Source organism: Cherax quadricarinatus, chromosome 9, assembly GCF_038502225.1.
Source record: "Cherax quadricarinatus isolate ZL_2023a chromosome 9, ASM3850222v1, whole genome shotgun sequence".
NCBI classification, from domain to species: domain Eukaryota; kingdom Metazoa; phylum Arthropoda; class Malacostraca; order Decapoda; family Parastacidae; genus Cherax; species Cherax quadricarinatus.
The window spans coordinates 19,556,359-19,578,520 of record NC_091300.1 but is presented as its reverse complement, the minus strand read 5'-3'; the positions used below and the strand labels follow the sequence as shown (position 1 = coordinate 19,578,520).

Sequence of the window (22,162 nt, the reverse complement as noted above, 5' to 3'; positions counted from 1 at the left end):
GTGTGGGGGTGACTGTATGTGTGGTGGTGACTGTATGTGGTGGTGACTGTATGTGTGGTGGTGACTGTATGTGTGGTGGTAACTGTATGTGTGGTGGTGACTGTATGTGTGGTGGTGACTGTATGTGTGGTGGTGACTGTATGACTGGTGGTGACTGTATGTGTGGTGGTGACTGTATGTGTGGTGGTGACTGTATGTGTGGTGGTGACTGTATGTGTGATGGAGACTGTATGTGTGGTGGTGACTGTATGAGTGGTTGTGACTGTATGTGTGGTGGTGACTGTATGTGTGGTGGTGACTGTATGGTGGTGGTGACTCTATGAGTGGGGGTGACTGTATGTGTGGTGGTGACTGTATGTGTGGTGGTGACTGTATGTGTGGTGGTGACTGTATGTGTGCTGGTGACTGTATGTATGTGGTGGTGACTGTGACTGTGTGGTGGTGCATGTGTGGTGGTGACTGTATGTGTGGTGGTGACTGTATGTGTGGTTGTGACTATGTGTGGTGGTGACTGTATGTGTGGTGGTGACTGTATGAGTGGTGGTGACTGTATGACTGGTGGTGACTGTATGTGTGGTGGTGACTGTATGTGTGGTGGTGACTGTATGTGTGGTGGTGACTGTATGTGTGGTGGTGACTGTATGTGTGGTGGTGACTGTATGTGTGGTGGTGACTGTATGTGTGGTGGTGACTGTATGTGTGGTGGTGACTGTATGTGTGGTGGTGACTGTATGAGTGGTGGTGACTGTATGAGTGGTGGTGACTGTATGACTGGTGGTGACTGTATGTGTGGTGGTGACTGTATGTGTGGTGGTGACTGTATGTGTGGTGGTGACTGTATGTGTGGTGGTGACTGTATGTGTGGTGGTGACTGTATGAGTGGTTGTGACTGTATGTGTGGTGGTGACTATGTGTGGTGGTGACTGTATGTGTGGTGGTGACTGTATATGTGGTGGTGACTGTATGTGTGGTGGTGACTGTATGTGTGGTGGTGACTGTATGTGTGGTGGTGACTGTATGTGTGGTGGTGACTGTATGAGTGGTGGTGACTGTATGAGTGGTGGTGACTGTATGAGTGGTGGTGACTGTATGTGTGGTGGTGACTGTATGTGTGGTGGTGACTATGTGTGGTGGTGACTGTATGTGTGGTGGTGACTGCATGTGTGGTGGTGACTGTATGAGTGGTGGTGACTGTATGAGTGGTGGTGACTGTATGAGTGGTGGTGACTGTATGAGTGGTTGTGACTGTATGTGTGGTTGTGACTGTATGTGTGGTGGTGACTGTATGAGTGGTGGTGACTGTATGAGTGGTGGTGACTGTATGTGTGGTGGTGACTATGTGTGGTGGTGACTGTATGTGTGGTGGTGACTGTATGAGTGGTGGTGACTGTATGAGTGGTGGTGACTGTATGAGTGGTGGTGACTGTATGAGTGGTTGTGACTGTATGTGTGGTGGTGACTATGTGTGGTGGTGACTGTATGTGTGGTGGTGACTGTATGTGTGGTGGTGACTGTATGTGTGGTGGTGACTGTATGTGTGGTGGTGACTGTATGTGTGGTGGTGACTGTATGAGTGGTTGTGACTGTATGTGTGGTGGTGACTGTATATGTGTGGTTTATGTGTGGTGGTGACTGTATGTGTGGTGGTGACTGTATGTGTGGTGGTGACTGTATGTGTGGTGGTGACTGTATGTGTGGTGGTGACTGTATGTGTGGTGGTGACTGTATGAGTGGTTGTGACTGTATGTTTGGTGGTGACTGTATGTGTGGTGGTGACTGTATGTGTGGTGGTGACTGTATGTGTGGTGGTGACTGTATGTGTGATGGTGACTGTATGTGTGGTGGTGACTGTATGTGTATGGTGGTGACTGTATGAGTGTGTTGTATGTGTGGTGGTGACTGTATGTGTGGTGGTGACTGTATGTGTGGTGGTGACTGTATGTGTGGTGGTGGTGGTGACTGTATGTGTGGTGGTGACTGTATGTGTGGTGGTGACTGTATGTGTGGTGGTGACTGTATGTGTGGTGGTGACTGTATGTGTGGTGATGACTGTATGTGTGGTGTGACTGTATGTGTGGTGGTGACTGTATGTGTGGTGGTGACTGTATGTATGAGTGGTGTGACTGTATGTGTGGTGGTGTAACTGTATGTGTGGTGGTGACTCTATGTGTATTGGTGACTGTAGTGGTTGTGACTGTATGTGACTGTATGTGGTGGTGACTGTATGTGTGGTGGTGACTGTATGTGTGGTGGTGACTGTATGTGTGGTGGTGACTGTATGAGTGGTGGTGACTGTATGACTGTATGGTGTGGTGACTATATGTGCGGTGGTGACTATGTGTGGTGGTGACTGTATGTGTGGTGGTGACTGTATGTGTGGTGGTGACTGTATGTGTGGTGGTGACTGTATGTGTGGTGGTGACTGTATGTGTGGTGGTGACTGTATGTGTGGTGGTGACTGTATGAGTGGTGGTGACTGTATGTGTGGTGGTGACTGTATGTGTGGTGGTGACTGTATGTGTGGTGGTGACTGTATGTGTGGTGGTGACTGTATGTGTGGTGGTGACTGTATGTGTGGTGGTGACTGTATGTGTGGTGGTGACTGTATGTGTGGTGGTGACTGTATGTGTGGTGGTGACTGTATGTGTGGTGGTGACTGTACTGTATGTTTGGTGGTGACTGTATGTGTGGTGGTGACTGTATGTGTGGTGGTGACTGTATGTGTGGTGGTGACTGATGTGTGGTGGTGACTGTATGTGTGGTGGTGACTATGTGTGGTGGTGACTGTATGTGTGGTGGTGACTGTATGAGTGGTTGTGACTGTATGTGTGGTGGTGACTGTATGTGTGGTGGTGACTATGTGTGGTGGTGACTGTATGTGTGGTGGTGACTGTATGTGTGGTGGTGACTGTATGTGTGGTGGTGACTGTATGTGTGGTGGTGACTGTATGAGTGGTTGTGACTGTATGTTTGGTGGTGACTGTATGTGTGGTGGTGACTGTATGTGTGGTGGTGACTGTATGTGTGGTGATGACTGTATGTGTGGTGGTGACTGTGTGTGTGGTGGTGACTGTATGTGTGGTGGTGACTGTATGTGTGGTGGTGACTGGTATGTATGAGTGGTGGTGACTGTGTGTGGTGGTGACTGTATGTGTGGTGGTGACTGTATGTGTGGTGGTGACTGTATGTGTGGTGGTGACTGTATGTGTGGTGGTGACTGTATGTGTGGTGGTGACTGTATGTGTGGTGGTGACTGTATGTGTGGTGGTGACTGTATGTGTGGTGGTGACTGTATGTGTGGTGGTGACTGTATGTGTGGTGGTGACTGTATGTGTGGTGGTGACTGTATGTGTGGTGGTGACTGTATGTGTGGTGGTGACTGTATGTGTGGTGGTGACTGTATGTGTGGTGGTGACTGTATGTGTGGTGGTGACTGTATGTGTGGTGGTGACTGTATGTGTGGTGGTGACTGTATGTGTGGTGGTGACTGTATGTGTGGTGGTGACTGTATGTGTGGTGGTGACTGTATGTGTGGTGGTGACTGTATGTGTGGTGGTGACTGTATGTGTGGTGGTGACTGTATGTGTGGTGGTGACTGTATGTGTGGTGGTGACTGTATGTGTGGTGGTGACTGTATGTGTGGTGGTGACTGTATGTGTGGTGGTGACTAAATATTTGGTGGTGACTATATGTGTGGTGGTGACTGTATGTGTGGTGGTGACTGTATGTGTGGTGGTGACTATATGTGCGGTGGTGACTATGTGTGGTGGTGAGTATATGTTTGGTGGTGACTGTATGTGTGGTGGTGACTATATGTGTGGTTGTGACTGTATGTGTGGTTGTGACTGTATGTGTGATGGTGACTGTATGTGTGGTAGTGACTGTATGTGTGGTGGTGACTGTATGTGTGGTGGTGACTGTATGTGTGATGGTGACTGTATGTGTGGTGGTGACTATATGTGTGGTGGTGACTGTATGTGTGGTGGTGACTGTATGTGTGGTGGTGACTGTATGTGTGGTGGTGACTGTATGTGTGGTGGTGACTATATGTGTTGTGGTGACTATGTGTGTTGGTGACTGTATGTGTGGTGGTGACTGTGTGGTGGTGACTATATGTGTGGTAGTGACTATATGTGTGATGGTGACTGTATGTGTGGTGGTGACTGTATGTGTGGTGGTGACTATATGTGAGGTGGTGACTGTGTGTGGTGGCGACTGTATGTGTGACCCTGGTTAGTTACCACTTGTCGACAGAGTAGCTTTTCTGGTGTGTGTTAGTTACCAGCTGTCAAAGGCACTTGTCAACAGACACTTCTCCTGTTTCGAGAAATTTGTGTGATATGTGTGTGCGTGTGTGGGGAGGCTGGTGTATTTACCTATCTGTGGTTGCAGGAGTCGATTCACAGCTCTGGGACCCAACTGTTTGCTGGTCACTAATAGGTCCACTCTCTCCCTGTTCCATGAGCTTTATCGTATCTCTTCTTAAAACTATATATTAACCCTGCCTCCACTACTTCACTCTCCACATTGTTCTACTTGTTGACAGCTCTATGGCTGAAGAAATACTTCCTAACATCCCTGTGACTCATATGCGTCTTCAAACTTCCAATTGAGACCCTTTGTTGCTGTGTCCCATCTCTGGAACATTCTGTCTGTCCACTTTGTCAATTCCTTTCAGTATTTTATACGTCATTATCATATCCCCCTGTCTCTCCTATCCTCCAGTGTCGTCAGGTTGATTTCCTTTAACTTCTTCTCGTAGGACATACCCTTTAGCTCTAGGACTAGCCTTGTTGCAAACCTTTGCACTTTCTCTAATTTCTTGATGTGCATGGCCAGGTGTGTATACGCCTGGTCAGGTGTATACACCTGGTGTGTATGCACCTGGTCAAGCTGCTGCATACTCCAATATGGGCCTGACGCACACGGTGTACAGAGTCTTGAACGATTCCTTACTGAGAAGTCGAAACACTATTCTTAGGTTTGCCAGGCGCCCATATGCTGCAGCAGTTATTTGGTTGATGTGTGCCTCAGGAGATGTGCTCGGTATTATACTCACCCCAAGATCTCTTTTTCCTTGAGTGAGATTTGCAGTCTTTGGCTCCTCTAGCCTGTGCTCTGTCTGCAGTGTTCTTTGACCTTCCCCAATCTTCATGACTTTGCACTTGGTAGGATTAAATTCCAGGAGCCAGTTCTTGGACCAGGCTTGCAGCCTGTCCAGATCCCTTTGTAGTTCTACCTGATCCTCACGCCCTTCCGTCAAGTCATTCACATATAACAGAAACAATACCGGCCCTAGGACTGTGTGTGTGTGTTGCGACTTCAGAGAAGGGACGCAGTAAATAATTTGTATATATATATATATATATATATATATATATATATATATATATATATATATATATATATATATATATATATATATATATATATATATATATATATATAGATATTGTCTTTTCATAAAATTTTATGTTGCTGATGTTTTTACTAATGGGCAAAATGAAAATTTCATGCTTTATATTATTATTTGACATATTATATTAAGTTATGTAGGTAGGTAGGATGTAACAACTACACCTCTAATTGTGCTCACTGATAGAGAGTTATGATTGGTTGTCAGCACTCTGCGAACTACCTGCTCGCTTGTTTTATTGTTTTTGTTAGGCACAACCTAGTACGAGTCACCTGATGTCAGGTCTGCATCCCTGTTTCTCGCTCTCTCTCGCTCACTGCTGCTTATGGCAGAAACATCTTATCTCTCTATTCCCTCAAGGAAGGTTCCTTATGCTGGTGAGGGGCTCTTGATCTAGGGAATTGGCTCACTGTTCGGTTCCCTGAATTAAGCCTGAATACTTTCCATCCCCCCACAGGTGCTGTTTAATCCTACAGGTTTAGCGCTTCCCGTTGATTGTAATAATAATAATAATCTCGTCTCTGTTCTTTCAGCTCATGTCATTTAGACTGTTTTTGGTAGAGTATGTCTGATGGTGAGCCTGGACATACATCTCGTAACTCTGTGTAACTCTATTCACAGAGTATTATTTAGACTTATTGATTTTTTAAATTTTCAGAGGTTGTGTCATGGAGTCATGCTCTATATCTCTGGTCCCAAGTTCAATTCTAGACCTATATTTATTTTGGCATCTACGCACTGTCCTAGCCAGGGAATTGGAATTTCTGAACTCAATTTCAGTAACAAGGGAGTTTTATGCCTTTGGTGTAGGATCTGTTGAAGGTCCACAGTTAGGGATCGTTATCCACTCCTTGTTCCTTGCCTGACACTGTGCTGTTCTCTGCTGCTTCCAACATTATTGCTGTTCAGTGAATGGGTCGTCACATTGCTCAAGCAAGCTGTTTGATTGCCTTGATGGTCCAGAAGTTAGTCTATGGAATTGTTGTTAGACATGTTAAGTCTAAGTCGTGTGTGTGTGTGTGTGTTCTCACCGTGGATATGATTGTGAATACGAGATGATTGTGGGTGTGACCGCTGCATGACTATGGGCGGGGAAGGAGGTAAACAGTGAACGTGGACATGACCATGGGTGTGGGTGTGACTGGGCAGGGAAGGAGGTAAATAGTGAACGTGGGCGTGACCATGGGTGTGGGTGTGACTGTGGGCGTGGAAGGAGGTAAACAGTGAACGTGGGCGGCGGAAATTTCAACTCATGTTGTAAATGTCAGACTCAGAAATTTAAAATGAGAAGAATTATTTTCACTTGCATTCACTGTGTTGTGTTATGGGGAGGGGGTTGAGCCTCAGCTCCTGGCCCCGCCTCTTAAGATAGTCACCCGGTGACAATGGTTCATGGCTTCGTCTGCCATTGCCATATCGTGCCTATTCTTCAAACTGTGTATGGAGTTGGCTTCCTCCACTTTCTCATCCCATTCCATTTCCCAACCACTCTGATGAATATTATCATAAATTACGCTGGGCACAAGAAGTGGTGGAGGATTAATAACTCGATCCTCCTCCACTAAACTGGCTCATCAGAATTATCAGATATCATTTATTAGTCTGTGCCGCCCATCCGTCATGACAATTCACTAGCGTTGTATGTTCTATGTTGTCATGTCTCTACTGGTTCTTCTTATTTTTATGATCTGGTTCAGTTGTGTTATAGCCTCCCTGTGCTTTAAACCTTCAGGGCTAGTCAAATGTCGAACATGCTTGTTTGTACGTAATGGCCTCGTACACGTCGCCTATAATATGCCCTAAATTATTCCTCTTTTTTTTTAAGTTTCTGAATGGCGTTCTGGGATTACTGGTGTGACGTATGAGGATCATGGTACCAATTTCAGTACGTAGCCGGTGATATGTTAGTCATGGTGCCCACTCCCAGGTCATTTTGTTATGTGATACGAGAAGTTTCGTCTTTACTCATAAGTTATATTCCATTTTTATCGTTTCTTCTCCCTTTCCGATCCTCCTTACTTACTTTGTATTTATATGGCTTCAACTCCATTAGTGATCTGTGACGACATTTTAAAAAAAAGCCTATCCAAGTCCTCTACATATTTCGTACTCTGCAGGTTGATCAGTTTTATTAGTTTGACAGTGTCAGGAGACACGGACATGTAAGATTCCATCCTATCAGTTATATCATTTGTTTATCAGAAGCAGTTGAGGCCCCACTACTAGTTACTAGTGATGCATCACTAGTTACATTAAACCTTGTGATGTATCACTAGTTAAACTTATTCATTCTCACACTTCCTCCTTCACTTCAGTGGTGGTGGAGTAGTAATGGTGGAGTAGTGGTGGTGTAGTAGTGGTGGTGTAGTGGTGGTGAGGTAATAGTGGTGGTTGTGGTACTGGTGGTAGTAGTAGTTTAGTCAGGGCAGTGGTCTCATAGATAGGGTTGTCGCCAGACTAATACGCGTCGGTGCTAAAATTAGGGAGCCTCTGGCACCTTATATTATGCCAATTTTCTTCTTCCACGTTAGGAAGTCATTGTATATGTGAGCTGGCCTCCACCCTGACCCTCTCCCTCACCTTATATACCTCGCCCTCTTCTTATCTCCCTCACCCTACATATTTCCCTCTCAATTTCCCCTCTCACCGTATATGTCGACAGATGGCAGGGCCATGTTGGTCAGTCTCCCTCACCAACAATACACACTATCTCCCTTACCCTACATCCCCGTCAGCCTCCCACCCTCACTAACACTACACGTTATCTCCCTCATCCTACATCCATCGGTTTTTCTCCCTCACAGGAAGCTGGGGGGGGGGTTCCATGCGGGATGGGGGGGACAGGTATATCTGAACATGTATGTCTAATTCCCTGTGTATACATATATCACGACCCACATCTCACTCCACTTATGATAGTGTTACCACACACACACACACACACACACACACACACACACAGGTTTGATAAAGCTCATGGAGCGGGGAGAGAGAGGGTCTAGTAGCAACCGGTGAAGAGGCGGGGCCAGGAGCTAGGACTCGACCCCTGCAACCACAAATAGGTGAGTACAAATAGGTGAGTACACACACACACACACACAAAACACACTGGTGCAGTGTTACCACACACACTGGTGCAGTGTTACCACACACAATTGTGCAGTGTTACCACACACAATGGTACCACACACAATTGTGCAGTGTTACCACACACAATGGTACAGTGTTACCACACATAATGATACAGTGTTACCACACACAATGGTACAGTGTTACCACACACACACAATAGTGCAGTGTTACCACACACAATGGTACAGTGTTACCACACACACAATGGTGCAGTGTTATCACACACAATGGTACAGTGTTACCACACACACAATGGTACAGTGTTACCACACACAATGGTACAGTGTTACCACACACACAATGGTGCAGTGTTACCACACACAATGGTACAGTGTTACCACACACAATGGTACAGTGTTATCACACACACAATGGTACAGTGTTACCACACACAATAGTTCAGTGTTATCACACACATTGGTACAGTGTAACCACACACACAATGGTATAGTGTTATCACACACACAATGTTACAGTGTTGCCACACACACAATGGTTCAGTGTTAGCACGCACATTGGTACAGTGTTACCACACACACAATGTTACAGTGTTACCACACACACAATGGTATAGTGTTACCACACACACCATGGTGCAGTGTTACCACACACAAAGTACAGTGTTACCACACACAATGGTGCAGTGTTACCACACACACAGTGGTACAGAGTTACCACACACACAATGTTACAGTGTTACCACAGACACAATGGTACAGTGTTACCACACACACAATGGTACAGTGTTACTATACACACAATGGTGCAGTGTTACCGCACACACAATGGTACAGTGTTACCACACACACAATGGTACAGTGTTACCACACACACACAATGGTACAGTGTTATCACACACACAATGGCACAGTGTTACCACGCACACACAATAGTGCAGTGTTACCACACACAGTGGTACAGTGTTATCACACACACAATAGTGCAGTGTTATCACACACACAATGGTACAGTGTTACCACACACACAATGGTACAGTGTTACCACACACACAATGGTGCAGTGTTTCCACACACACAATGGTGCAGTGTTACAACACACACACAATGGTACAGTGTTACCACACACACAATGGTGCAGTGTTACCACACACAATGGTACAGTGTTGCCACACACACACAATGGTACAGTGTTATCACACACACAATGGTACAGTGTTACTACACACACAATAGTTCAGTGTTACCACACACATTGGTACAGTGTTACCACACACACAATGGTACAATGTTACCACACACAATGGCACAGTGTTACCACACACACAATGGTACAGTGTTACCACACACACACAATGGTACAGTGTTACCACACACACACACAATAGTGCAGTGTTACCACACACAATGGTACAGTGTTACCACACACACAATGGTGCAGTGTTATCATACACACAATGGTACAGTGTTACCACACACACAATGGTACAGTGTTACCACACACAATGGTACAGCGTTACCACACACAATGGTACAGTGTTACCACACACACAATGGTACAGTGTTACCACACACAATGGTACAGTGTTATCACACACACAATGGTACAGTGTTACCACACACACAATAGTTCAGTGTTACCACACACATTGGTACAGTGTTACCACACACACAATGGTACAGTGTTATCACACACACAATGTTACAGTGTTACCACACACACAATGGTTCAGTGTTAGCACGCACATTGGTACAGTGTTACCATACACACACAGTGATAGTGTTACCACACAATGGTACAGTGTTATCACACACACAGTGGTACAGTGTTACCACACACACAATAGTTCAGTGTTACCACACACATTGGTACAGTGTTACCACACACACAATGGTACAGTGTTATCACACACACAATGTTGCAGTGTTACCACACACACAATGGTTCAGTGTTAGCACGCACATTGGTACAGTGTTACCACACACACACAGTGATACAGTGTTACCACACAATGGTACAGTGTTACCACACACACAATGGTACAGTGTTACCACACACACAATAGTACAGTGTTACCACACACACAATGGTACAGTGTTACCACACACATAATGGTACAGTGTTACCACACACACAATTGTACAGTGTTACCACACACACAATGGTGCAGTGTTACAACACACATTTGTACAGTGTTACCACACACACAATGGTTCAGTGTTATCACACACACAATGTTACAGTGTTACCACACACACAATGGTTCAGTGTTAGCACGCACATTGGTACAGTGTTATCACACATTTTTACAGTGTTACCACGCACACAGTGATACAGTGTTACCACACACAATGGTACAGTGTTACCACACACACAGTGGTACAGTGTTACCACACACACAATAGTACAGTGTTACCACACACACAATGGTACAGTGTTACCACACACATAATGGTACAGTGTTACCACACACACACAATGGTACAGCGTTACCACACACACAATGGTGCAGTGTTACAACACACATTGGTACAGTGTTACCACACACACAATGGTACAGTGTTATCACACACACAATGATACAGTGTTACCACACACAATGGTTCAGTGTTACCACACGCATTTTTACAGTGTTACCACGCACACAGTGATACAGTGTTACCACACACAATAGTACAGTGTTACCACACATACACACAATGGTACAGTATTACCACACAATAGTACAGTGTTACCACACACACAATGGTACAGTGTTACTACACACAATGGTACAGTGTTGCCACACATATAACACATATAAAAGAGGTGGGAATAAATGAATAATAAGTGAAATGTAAATGAAAAGAAACAAAGAATGCAACACAAATGTAAACAAAAGAAACAAAGAATGGAACACAAATGTAAACAAAAGAAACAAAGAATGGAACACAAATGTAAACGAAAGGAACAAAGAATGGAACACAAATGTAAACGAAAGGAACAAAGAATGGAACACAAATGTAAATGAAAGGAACAAAGAATGGAACACAAATGTAAACGAAAGGAACAAAGAATGGAACATACATGTAAATGAAAGGAACAAAGAATGAAACCTACATGTAAACGAAAGGAACAAAGAATGGAACACAAATGTAAACGAAAAGAACAAAGAATGGAACACAAATGTAAACAAAAGGAACAAAGAATGGAACACAAATGCAAACGAAAGAATCAAAGAATGGAACACAAATGTAAACGAGAGGAACAAAGAATGGAACACAAATGTAAACGAAAGGAACAAAGAAAGGAACACAAATGTAAATGAAAGGAACAAAGAATGGAACACAAATATAAACGAAAGGAACAAAGAATGGAACACAAATGTAAACGAAAGGAACAAAGAATGGAACACAAAAGTAACTACACTGAATAATTTATATAAAAAACGTGAGATAGATGGATACAATGTAACAAACGAAGATGGATGAAGAGTAACGAAGAAGATATCAAGAAACTATAAAAAAATAGATGCAAAGTCACAGACTGAGTAAGATAGAGAGAATAACTATATTTAGAATAATTATTTTAATTAAAAATAAAGCAGTAAAATCCGTTATATAAAGACAAGACAGGACAAAGTATGATAAGCATATATAATGTATAAGAAACAGGAAAGGAAGTGGAACGTGCAAAAACAGAGGACAAGTGACCTTTGAGGTAACAGTAAGATAGAACCAGCACCATTACTTGTGCTTGTTAGCGGTGCTGCTGCTGCAGGTGCTGGTGTTGGTACTGCTGGTGCTGCTGCAGCTGTAGGTGCTACTACTGCTGCAAGTGCTGCGGGTGCTGCTGCTGCTGTAGGTGTAGGTGCTGCTGCTGCTACTGCTGCTGCTGCAGGTGCTGGTGCTACAGGTGCAGGTGCTGCTGCTGCAGGTGCTTCCTCTGTTGCAGGCGCTGCTGCTGCAGGTGCTGCTGCAGGTGCTGGTGCTGCTGCTGTTGTAGGTGCTGCGGCTATTGGTGCTACTGCTGCAAGTGCTGCTGTTGCAGGTGCTGGTGCTACTGCATGTGCTGCTGCTGAGGGTGCTGCTGCTGCAGGTGCTACTGCTGAGGGCGCTGCTGCTGCTGGTGCTGTTGCAGGTTCTGGTGCTGTTGCAGGTTCTGGTGCTGCTGCTGAGGGTGCTGCTGCTGAGGGTGCTGCTGCTGTAGGTACTGCTGCTGCATTATTACTGTTGCTGCTGCTGCTGATATAAGTGCTGCTGCTACTGAAGGTGCTGCTGCTCTGGTGTTGGTGGTGGTGCTGCTGCAGCAGCAGCGCTAAACCCTTAAGGGTCACACTGAATCCTGGTAATGGGAGGCTATAAAGTTTGATCTGTGGAAGGTGATAGTAGCTCAGAACCATCACCAAGGTACCATCCTGGAATCACTAGTTCACTATCACCAAGGTACCATCCTGGAATCACTAGTTCACTATCACCAAGGTACCATCCTGGAATCACTAGTTCACTATCACCAAGGTACCATCCTGGAATCACTAGTTCACTATCACCAAGGTATCATCCTGGAATCACTAGTTCACTATCACCAAGGTACCATCCTGGAATCACTAGTTCACTATCACCAAGGTACCATCCTGGAATCACTAGTTCACTATCACCAAGGTACCATCCTGGAATCACCAGTTCACTATCACCAAGGTACCATCCTGGAATCACTAGTTCACTATCACCAAGGTACCATCCTGGAATCACCAGTTCACTATCACCAAGGTACCATCCTGGAATCACTAGTTCACTATCACCAAGGTACCATCCTGGAATCACTAGTTCACTATCACCAAGGTACCATCCTGGAATCACTAGTTCACTATCACCAAGGTACCATCCTGGAATCACTAGTTCACTATCACCAAGGTACCATCCTGGAATCACTAGTTCACTATCACCAAGGTACCATCCTGGAATCACTAGTTCACTATCACCAAGGTACCATCCTGGAATCACTAGTTCACTATCACCAAGGTACCATCCTGGAATCACTAGTTCACTATCACCAAGGTACCATCCTGGAATCACTAGTTCACTATCACCAAGGTACCATCCTGGAATCACTAGTTCACTATCACCAAGGTACCATCCTGGAATCACTAGTTCACTATCACCAAGGTACCATCCTGGAATCACTAGTTCACTATCACCAAGGTACCATCCTGGAATCACTAGTTCACTATCACCAAGGTACCATCCTGGAATCACTAGTTCACTATCACCAAGGTACCATCCTGGAATCACTAGTTCACTATCACCAAGGTACCATCCTGGAATCACTAGTTCACTATCACCAAGGTACCATCCTGGAATCACCAGTTACTCTCACAATCATCACTGCTTGACGGGTCATACCGTACCCTCACATACAGTTACTATGGTGGTCGTTATCTCCACTCCCTCATTCAGTTCCTTCTAATTCTCTATTAACCTAAGACTGAAAAAGTACTTTTTTTTACATCCATGCGATGCGTTTGTAGTTTCAGCTTCCATCTACGTCTCTCCTGTACCTGGTTCTTGTATTTACAATAGTCTGTACGCAGTCTTAGTTTCCATCAGTATGTTGTACTTCGTAATTGTGTCTTTCCTAGTTCTTCTCTCTCCCACAGTTATCATGTTCAGTTCCATTAGCATATTCTCTTGGTGTAACACTCTGTTCCGAGAATAGATTGATTATAAATTTTTGGGCCTTGGTCTGGTGAGGAATTAACACTAATGTTTCATATGCAATGACTGGCCTTACTAACGTCGTATACAAGGTCCTTGAAAACTGTTGACATGATTCTCTGGAGATATGTTTTGTATAATGTTTACTCCTAGACCTTTGTATTTCTTTGGTATTTGCGGCTTCGCTCCTAGGTTATGCCCTGTTTTTGCTTTTTTCCCCTTTCTTAATCTACAAAGACCTGGCATTTGTTGGGACTGAGCCTTCCTGGAACTGATGTTTGGAGGTCCCCCGTCCCCTTGTTACCCTGACTCATCCTCATAATGCAGATAACAATACAAACCAGATCTTTGAATTATATCTTGTGGAACAAACAAAAATGATGATGAAAGTTGTTAAAGTAGAAAATGTGGAATAACTACAAACAAATATCAACATTCCTCAATTAGACAAAGGAAACTAACATGATGTTTATCAGTGATAAATTCCAACTCTTGAGATGCAGAAAGAACGAAGAGCACAAACAAGCAGAGGAGCAAAATACAGTTAGCTTTTTAGAACGAAATGAAATGATAAAAGCATTTAAAAATAATCATATCAGACGACGTTATTAATTAAAAAAAAAACGGTAAAATAAATGTACCAGGAGTCAGGAAAATGATGAGTTGAATAATGAGAACTTACAGCTGCATCCAAGACAAGAATGGTATCAGAAAATGTACAGAGAACATTTAAACTAATGAGCACGCTTTAAAATAGCACCTGGAATGTTCACTCTGGAATGGAGAAGAGAGTCGTATGCCAAACATTGTATAAATGGAAAATAATTAAGGATCAGATCGAAATTCTACAAAACTACCATAACCTCTTGGAGTGAGAGATATGCGGGGAATTGTAAAATAAATCCGATGAAAAGCAAAGGCGCTGTGGACACTCTATCAACATCCGTGGGTCGACACTATAACTTACTGCAAACAAGTATGAGAAAACTGCCATAAGAAAAGTAGAAGCTTTCATAGATTGCTGTAAGGGGTATTATAATAGGTCTAAATAGACCTGTTGGCTGTGGGCAACAACAGCCTGGGTTATCAGACAGTCCACAGAGAAGTTTGGGTTAAAGCTGCCCTGTGAGACTAGAACTGATGAAGACGAGTTCTGTCATAACAGGTTCTGTCTGAGGTCTGTCACAACAGGTTCTGTCACAACAGGTTCTACCACAGATTCTGTCATAACAGGTTCTGTCACAACAGGTTCTACCACAGATTCTGTCATAACAGGTTCTGTCACAACAGGTTCTACCACAGATTCTGTCATAACAGGTTCTGTCACAACAGGTTCTACCACAGATTCTGTCATAACAGGTTCTGTCACAACAGGTTTTATCATAGATTCTACCACTGGTTCTGTCATAGCAAGTTCTTTTACAACAGGTTCTTTTACAACAGGTTCTGTCACAACAGGTTCTGTCACAACAGATTCTGTCACAACAGGTTGTTACAACAGGTTCTGTCATAGCAAGTTCTGTCACAACAAGTTCTGTCACAACAGGTTCTGTCACAACAGGTTCTGTCATAACAAGTTCTGTCACAACAGGTTCTGTCACAACAGGTTCTGTCATAAGAAGTTCTGTCACAACAGGTTCTGTCATAACAAGTTCTGTCACAACAGGTTCTGTCACAACAGGTTCTGTCACAACAGGTTTTGTCACAACAGGTTCTGTCATAACAAGTTCTGTCACAACAGGTTCTGTCATAAGTTCTGTCACAACAGGTTCTGTCATAAGTTCTGTCACAACAGGTTCTGTCACAACAGGTTCTGTCACAACAGGTTCTGTCATAAGTTCTGTCACAACAGGTTCTGTCATAAGTTCTGTCACAACAGGTTCTGTCACAACAGGTTCTGTCACAACATGTTCTGTCATAGCAAGTTCTGTCACAACAGGTTCTGTCACAACAGGTTCTGTCATAACAAGTTCTGTCACAACAGGTTCTGTCACAACAGGTTCTGTCACACCAGGTTCTGTCATAACAAGTTCTGTCACAACAGGTTCTGTCATAAGTTCTGTCACAACAGGTTCTGTCATAAGTTCTGTCACAACAGGTTCTGTCACAACAGGTTCTGTCATAACAAGTTCTGTCACAACAGGTTCTGTCACAACAGGTTCTGTCACAACAGGTTCTGTCATAACAAGTTCTGTCACAACAGGTTCTGTCATAAGTTCTGTCACAACAGGTTCTGTCATAAGTTCTGTCACAACAGGTTCTGTCATAGCAAGTTCTGTCACAACAGGTTCTGTCATAAGTTCTGTCACAACAGGTTCTGTCACAACAGGTTCTGTCATAGCAAGTTCTGTCACAACAGGTTCTGTCATAACAGGTTCTGTCATAACAGGTTCTGTCACAACAGGTTCTGTCATAGCAAGTTCTGTCACAACAGGTTCTGTCACAACAGGTTCTGTCACAACAGGTTCTGTCATAACAAGTTCTGTCACAACAGGTTCTGTCACAACAAGTTCTGTCACAACAGGTTCTGTCACAACAGGTTGTGTCACAACAGGTTCTGTCATAACAAGTTCTGTCACAACAGGTTCTGTCACAACAAGTTCTGTCACAACAGGTTCTGTCACAACAGGTTCTGTCACAACAGGTTCTGTCATAAGTTCTGTCACAACAGGTTCTGTCATAAGTTCTGTCACAACAGGTTCTGTCATAAGTTCTGTCACAACAGGTTCTGTCATAAGTTCTGTCACAACAGGTTCTGTCACAACATGTTCTGTCATAGCAAGTTCTGTCACAACAGGTTCTGTCACAACAGGTTCTGTCACAACAGGTTCTGTCATAACAAGTTCTGTCACAACAGGTTCTGTCACAACAGGTTCTGTCACACCAGGTTCTGTCATAACAAGTTCTGTCACAACAGGTTCTGTCATAAGTTCTGTCACAACAGGTTCTGTCATAAGTTCTGTCACAACAGGTTCTGTCACACCAGGTTCTGTCAAGTTCTGTAGGTTCTGTCACAACAGGTTCTGTCATAACAAGTTCTGTCACAACAGGTTCTGTCATAAGTTCTGTCACAACAGGTTCTGTCATAAGTTCTGTCACAACAGGTTCTGTCACAACAGGTTCTGTCATAGCAAGTTCTGTCACAACAGGTTCTGTCATAAGTTCTGTCACAACAGGTTCTGTCACAACAGGTTCTGTCATAGCAAGTTCTGTCACAACAGGTTCTGTCATAACAGGTTCTGTCATAACAGGTTCTGTCACAACAGGTTCTGTCATAGCAAGTTCTGTCACAACAGGTTCTGTCACAACAGGTTCTGTCACAACAGGTTCTGTCATAACAGGTTCTGTCACAACAGGTTCTGTCATAAGTTCTGTCACAACAGGTTCTGTCATAACAGGTTCTGTCACAACAGGTTCTGTCATAAGTTCTGTCACAACAGGTTCTGTCACAACAAGTTCTGTCACAACAGGTTGTGTCACAACAGGTTCTGTCATAACAAGTTCTGGCACAACAGGTTCTGTCACAACAGGTTCTGTCACAACAAGTTCTGTCACAACAGGTTCTGTCACAACAGGTTCTGTCACAACAGGTTCTGTCATAAGTTCTGTCACAACAGGTTCTGTCATAAGTTCTGTCACAACAGGTTCTGTCATAAGTTCTGTCACAACAGGTTCTGTCATAAGTTCTGTCACAACAGGTTCTGTCACAACAGGTTCTGTCATAAGTTCTGTCACAACAGGTTCTGTCATAAGTTCTGTCACAACAGGTTCTGTCATAAGTTCTGTCACAACAGGTTCTGTCATAAGTTCTGTCACAACAAGCTCTGTCACAACAGGTTCTGTCACAGCAGGTTCTGTCACAACAGGTTCTATCACAGCAGGTTCTTTCATAACAGGTTCTGTCTCAGGTCACTGTTAAAGTATCGTTGAAAATGTTACTGTTATGTATTACGCTGACATCTCTTGCATTTTGTCATTAATATTACTTAACACAAAAAAATATATTGTGAAGTGTGATGTCACTACGATTTAAGAGCTGATGTCACTACGATGTAAGAGCTGATGTCATTTAAGAGACCACTAACTGATGTCCTTCTCTCTTATCTTTCCTGCTGCCCACCCATCACCTGCTGCTGCCTACCCATCACCTGCTGCTGCCTACCCATCACCTGCTGCTGCTCACCCATCACCTACTGCTGCTACCAATCTATCCGACCCATGATGTGTAATCTGCCCCAACACCCCCACCTTCACAGTTACCGCCCAAGATGAACGGCAGTAAGGCTCCATCAGCGCCTCCAGCAGAGGAGATCACTAAAGAAATCCGCAAACTGAGCTTCGATGACAAACAAGCGAGTAACAAAGGTAAGAATGATCTTTTATCTCCTAGTATGTAACTTCCCTCAGGCTATGCATAATAAAGATATTAAATTAATAAATAATAATAATAATTATTATTACTGTATGGTGGGTTGCACAGAAAACAGACAACAGGTGGAGCAGCAGCAGCAGCAGCAGCAGCAGGTGGAACAGTCGTCCTCAGCTCAGTCGCTTCCTCAGGAGTTCGTCGTCAAGTACCTGGGACGTCGCGACGCTGGAGGTCTCTGGGGTATCAAGGTGGGTCTTACCTCGACACTGGAGGTATCTTGGGTATCAAGGTCTGTCTTACCTCAACACTGGAGGTATTTCTGGCATCAAGGTGGGTCTTACCTCGACACTGGAGTTCTCTGGGGTATAAAGGTGGGTCTTACCTCGACACTGGAGGTCTCTGGGGTATAAAGGTGGGTCTTACCTCGACACTGGAGGTATCTGGGGTATAAAGGTGGGTCTTACCTCGACACTGGCGGTCTCTGCGGTATCAAGGTGGGTCTCCCCTAGACACTGGGATCTCTGGGGTATCAAGGTGGGTCTTACCTCAGCACTGGAGATCTCCGAGGCATCAAGGTGGGTCTTACCTCAACACTGGAGGTCTCTTGGGCATCATATTGGGTCTTACCTCTTGTTTACACTTGAGTGGTCTTCGAAGGAGGACCGAAGGAGCCTGGGTTGATCCTGGAGGTAGGTGGAGACGACGACATGTTTCCTTACACCTGTTGTCCTTGTCCATCTAGCAGCAAACAGGTGTCTGAGCATATAAGCATGACACATGTGCAATAGTTAGGTATCTTTATCCCGAAACGTTTCGTCAGCTGAATACAGATGGACCGATCACATTGAAGATAATGTGATCGGTCCATCAACCCACTGCTGCTACTGTCAATATATTTGTCTCTTATGTATTCGACTGATAAAGCCTACTGTGTAGGCCAAACGTTTAGTAATAAAGATACCTAACTGATGCATATGTCTTACATATATCACTAAGCCTCTGGGTTATTAATGAAGTGTTTTTGTTATTCAGCACACGAGGCTACCTGTGGACGAGATGGTAGGTCGAGCCAAGGAGATGAAGGCTGGAGAGACGCTGCCCTTCCTCAAGCTGACGGTGAGTGAGAAGGGCGTCACCATCACAGAGATGCCACAGAACGTTAACAAGGACTTTCATGGAGGCTTCTACAACATTGATGTCATCAGGTGCGTCCACTTGGCATCCAAAGATAGCACGGGGCCTCTGGTGGCTCAGGGCCCTAGGTGCCTTGGTGCCTCAGATGGCTTGGTGCCCCAAGTGCCTTAGTGCTCTAAGCAGCAAAGTGCCTTAGTTACAATTGCTGAACTCATTAAATATTGTTACTCAGTTATTTTTTTTAAATATAGCTGTTGAAAACTAATATATTATTTTCTCTGTTTTGTGTATATGTGGGTGTCTATGCATGTGTTTGCGTGTGTGTATATATATTTATAATTGTGTGTGTGTATGTGGTGTGGTGTGGACGTACAGCTACGGTGTACAGGACTTGGTGTACACCCGAGTGTTCGCCATGATCGTGGTGAGGGAAGAGTCAGGGAACATCAACACTCATCATCCCTTCCAGTGTCACGCCTTCGTCTGTGACTCCAGACACAACGCTCGCAGACTCACCTTCGCCCTTGCTCAAGCCTTCCAGCAGTTCTCCAAGGAGGTACTAGCTCCTATTATAGTTATTCAATACACTGATCCTCCACCACATTATTGATCCAACACACTGATCCTCCACCACATTATTGATCCAATACACTGATCCTCCACCACATTATTGATCCAACACACTGATCCTCCACCACATTATTGATCCAACACGCTGATCCTCCACCACATTATTGATCCAACACACTGATCCTCCACCACATTATTGATCCAACACACTGATCCTCCACCACATTATTGATCCAATACACTGATCCTCCACCACATTATTGATCCAACACACTGATCCTCCACCACATTATTGATCCAACACGCTGATCCTCCACCACATTATTGATCCAACACACTGATCCTCCACCACATTATTGATCCAACAGGTTCTTTCATAACACACTGATCCTTCACCACATTATTGATCCAACACACTGATCCTCCACCACATTATTGATCCAACACACTGATCCTCCACCACATTATTGATCCAACACACTGATCCTCCACCACATTATTGATCCAACACGCTGATCCTCCACCACATTATTGATCCAACACACTGATCCTCCACCACATTATTGATCCAACACACTGATCCAACACACTCCTCCACCACATTATTGATCCAACACACTGATCCTCCACCACATTATTGATCCAACACACTGATCCTCCACCACATTATTGATCCAACAGATTCTTTCATAACACACTGATTCTTCACCACATTATTGATCCAACACACTGATCCTCCACCACATTATTGATCCAACACACTAATCCTCCACCACATTATTGATCCAACACGCTGATCCTCCACCACATTATTGATCAAACACGCTGATCCTCCACCACATTATTGATCCAACACACTGATCCTCCACCACATTATTGATCCAACACACTAATCCTCCACCACATTATTGATCCCACACGCTGATCCTCCACCACATTATTGATCCAACACACTAATCCTCCACCACATTATTGATCCAACATGCTGATCCTCCATCACATTATTGATCCAACACACTGATCCTCCACCACAATATTGATCCAACACACTGATCCCCCGGCAGGTTAAGGGCACCAAGGCTGTTAAGAAACCCAAGAAGTTCGCTATCGACCTCCGCTCTCCGGAGGAGATCGAGGTCGACCTCAAGGAAGCAGACTCTGAGGCCTAGGAGGACGAATACCAGCTGCCCAGGAAGACGAGTACCAGCTGCCCAGGAAGACGAGTACCAGCTGCCCAGGAAGACGAGTACCAGCTGCCCAGGAAGACGAGTACCAGCTGCCCAGGAAGACGAGTACCAGTTGCCCAGGAAACTGAAGAGAAATATTAAAACAGAAGAGGTACAAACACTGGGAAAGCTAATAGAAAATGAGAAGACAGTGATCAAAGAAAATGGGAAGAGGGTGATTAAAGAAAATGGGAAGAGGGCGATTAAAGAAAATTGGAAGAGGGTGATTAAAGAAAATGGTAAGACGGTAATTAAAGAAAATGGGAAGACTGTTTGAAGAAAATGGGAATACAATGGTTAAAGAAAATGGTAAGACAGTAAAGAAAATGGGAAGACAATGGTTGACGAAAATAGGAAGACAATGGTTAAAGAAAATGGGAAGGCAGTGTTAAAAGAAATTTGGAAGACAATGTTTAAAGAAAACGAGAACACAGGAAATTGTACGAGATGTTGGTGATGACGCAGCAAATACAGAAAATGTAAGTGAAAATGAAAAAAACTGAAATAAATTTGATGGAATTAAATAAAATTTGACAAAGTATTAAAAAAAATACAACAAAATATTTTTTATATTAATAACAAAAATAAAAAAAAAATAAATAGGCAAATAGCAATATTTTGAATAAAAATGTGTGAGGAGAAACAGCGGGTGTGAAGACGGCCG

At 44.0% G+C, this 22,162-nt stretch overlaps 1 protein-coding gene across 5 annotated transcripts in view; it reads left to right on the top strand.

The window, feature by feature from the left end:
* The window catches only part of LOC128686103 (low density lipoprotein receptor adapter protein 1), a 66,303-nt gene extending 44,533 nt beyond the window's left edge, over window positions 1–21,770 (top strand). For all 5 annotated transcript variants that reach the window (XM_053772779.2, XM_053772777.2, XM_053772775.2 and 2 more), the window contains exons 2-6: window positions 18,456–18,564; window positions 18,680–18,816; window positions 19,601–19,773; window positions 20,078–20,258; window positions 21,337–21,770. In XM_053772779.2, coding sequence (XP_053628754.2) covers window positions 18,468–18,564; window positions 18,680–18,816; window positions 19,601–19,773; window positions 20,078–20,258; window positions 21,337–21,441 — 693 coding nt within the window. In that variant the 5' untranslated portion in view covers window positions 18,456–18,467 and the 3' untranslated portion in view covers window positions 21,442–21,770. The remainder of the gene's footprint in view (window positions 1–18,455; window positions 18,565–18,679; window positions 18,817–19,600; window positions 19,774–20,077; window positions 20,259–21,336) is intronic.
* The last annotated feature ends 392 nt before the right edge of the window (window positions 21,771–22,162 follow it).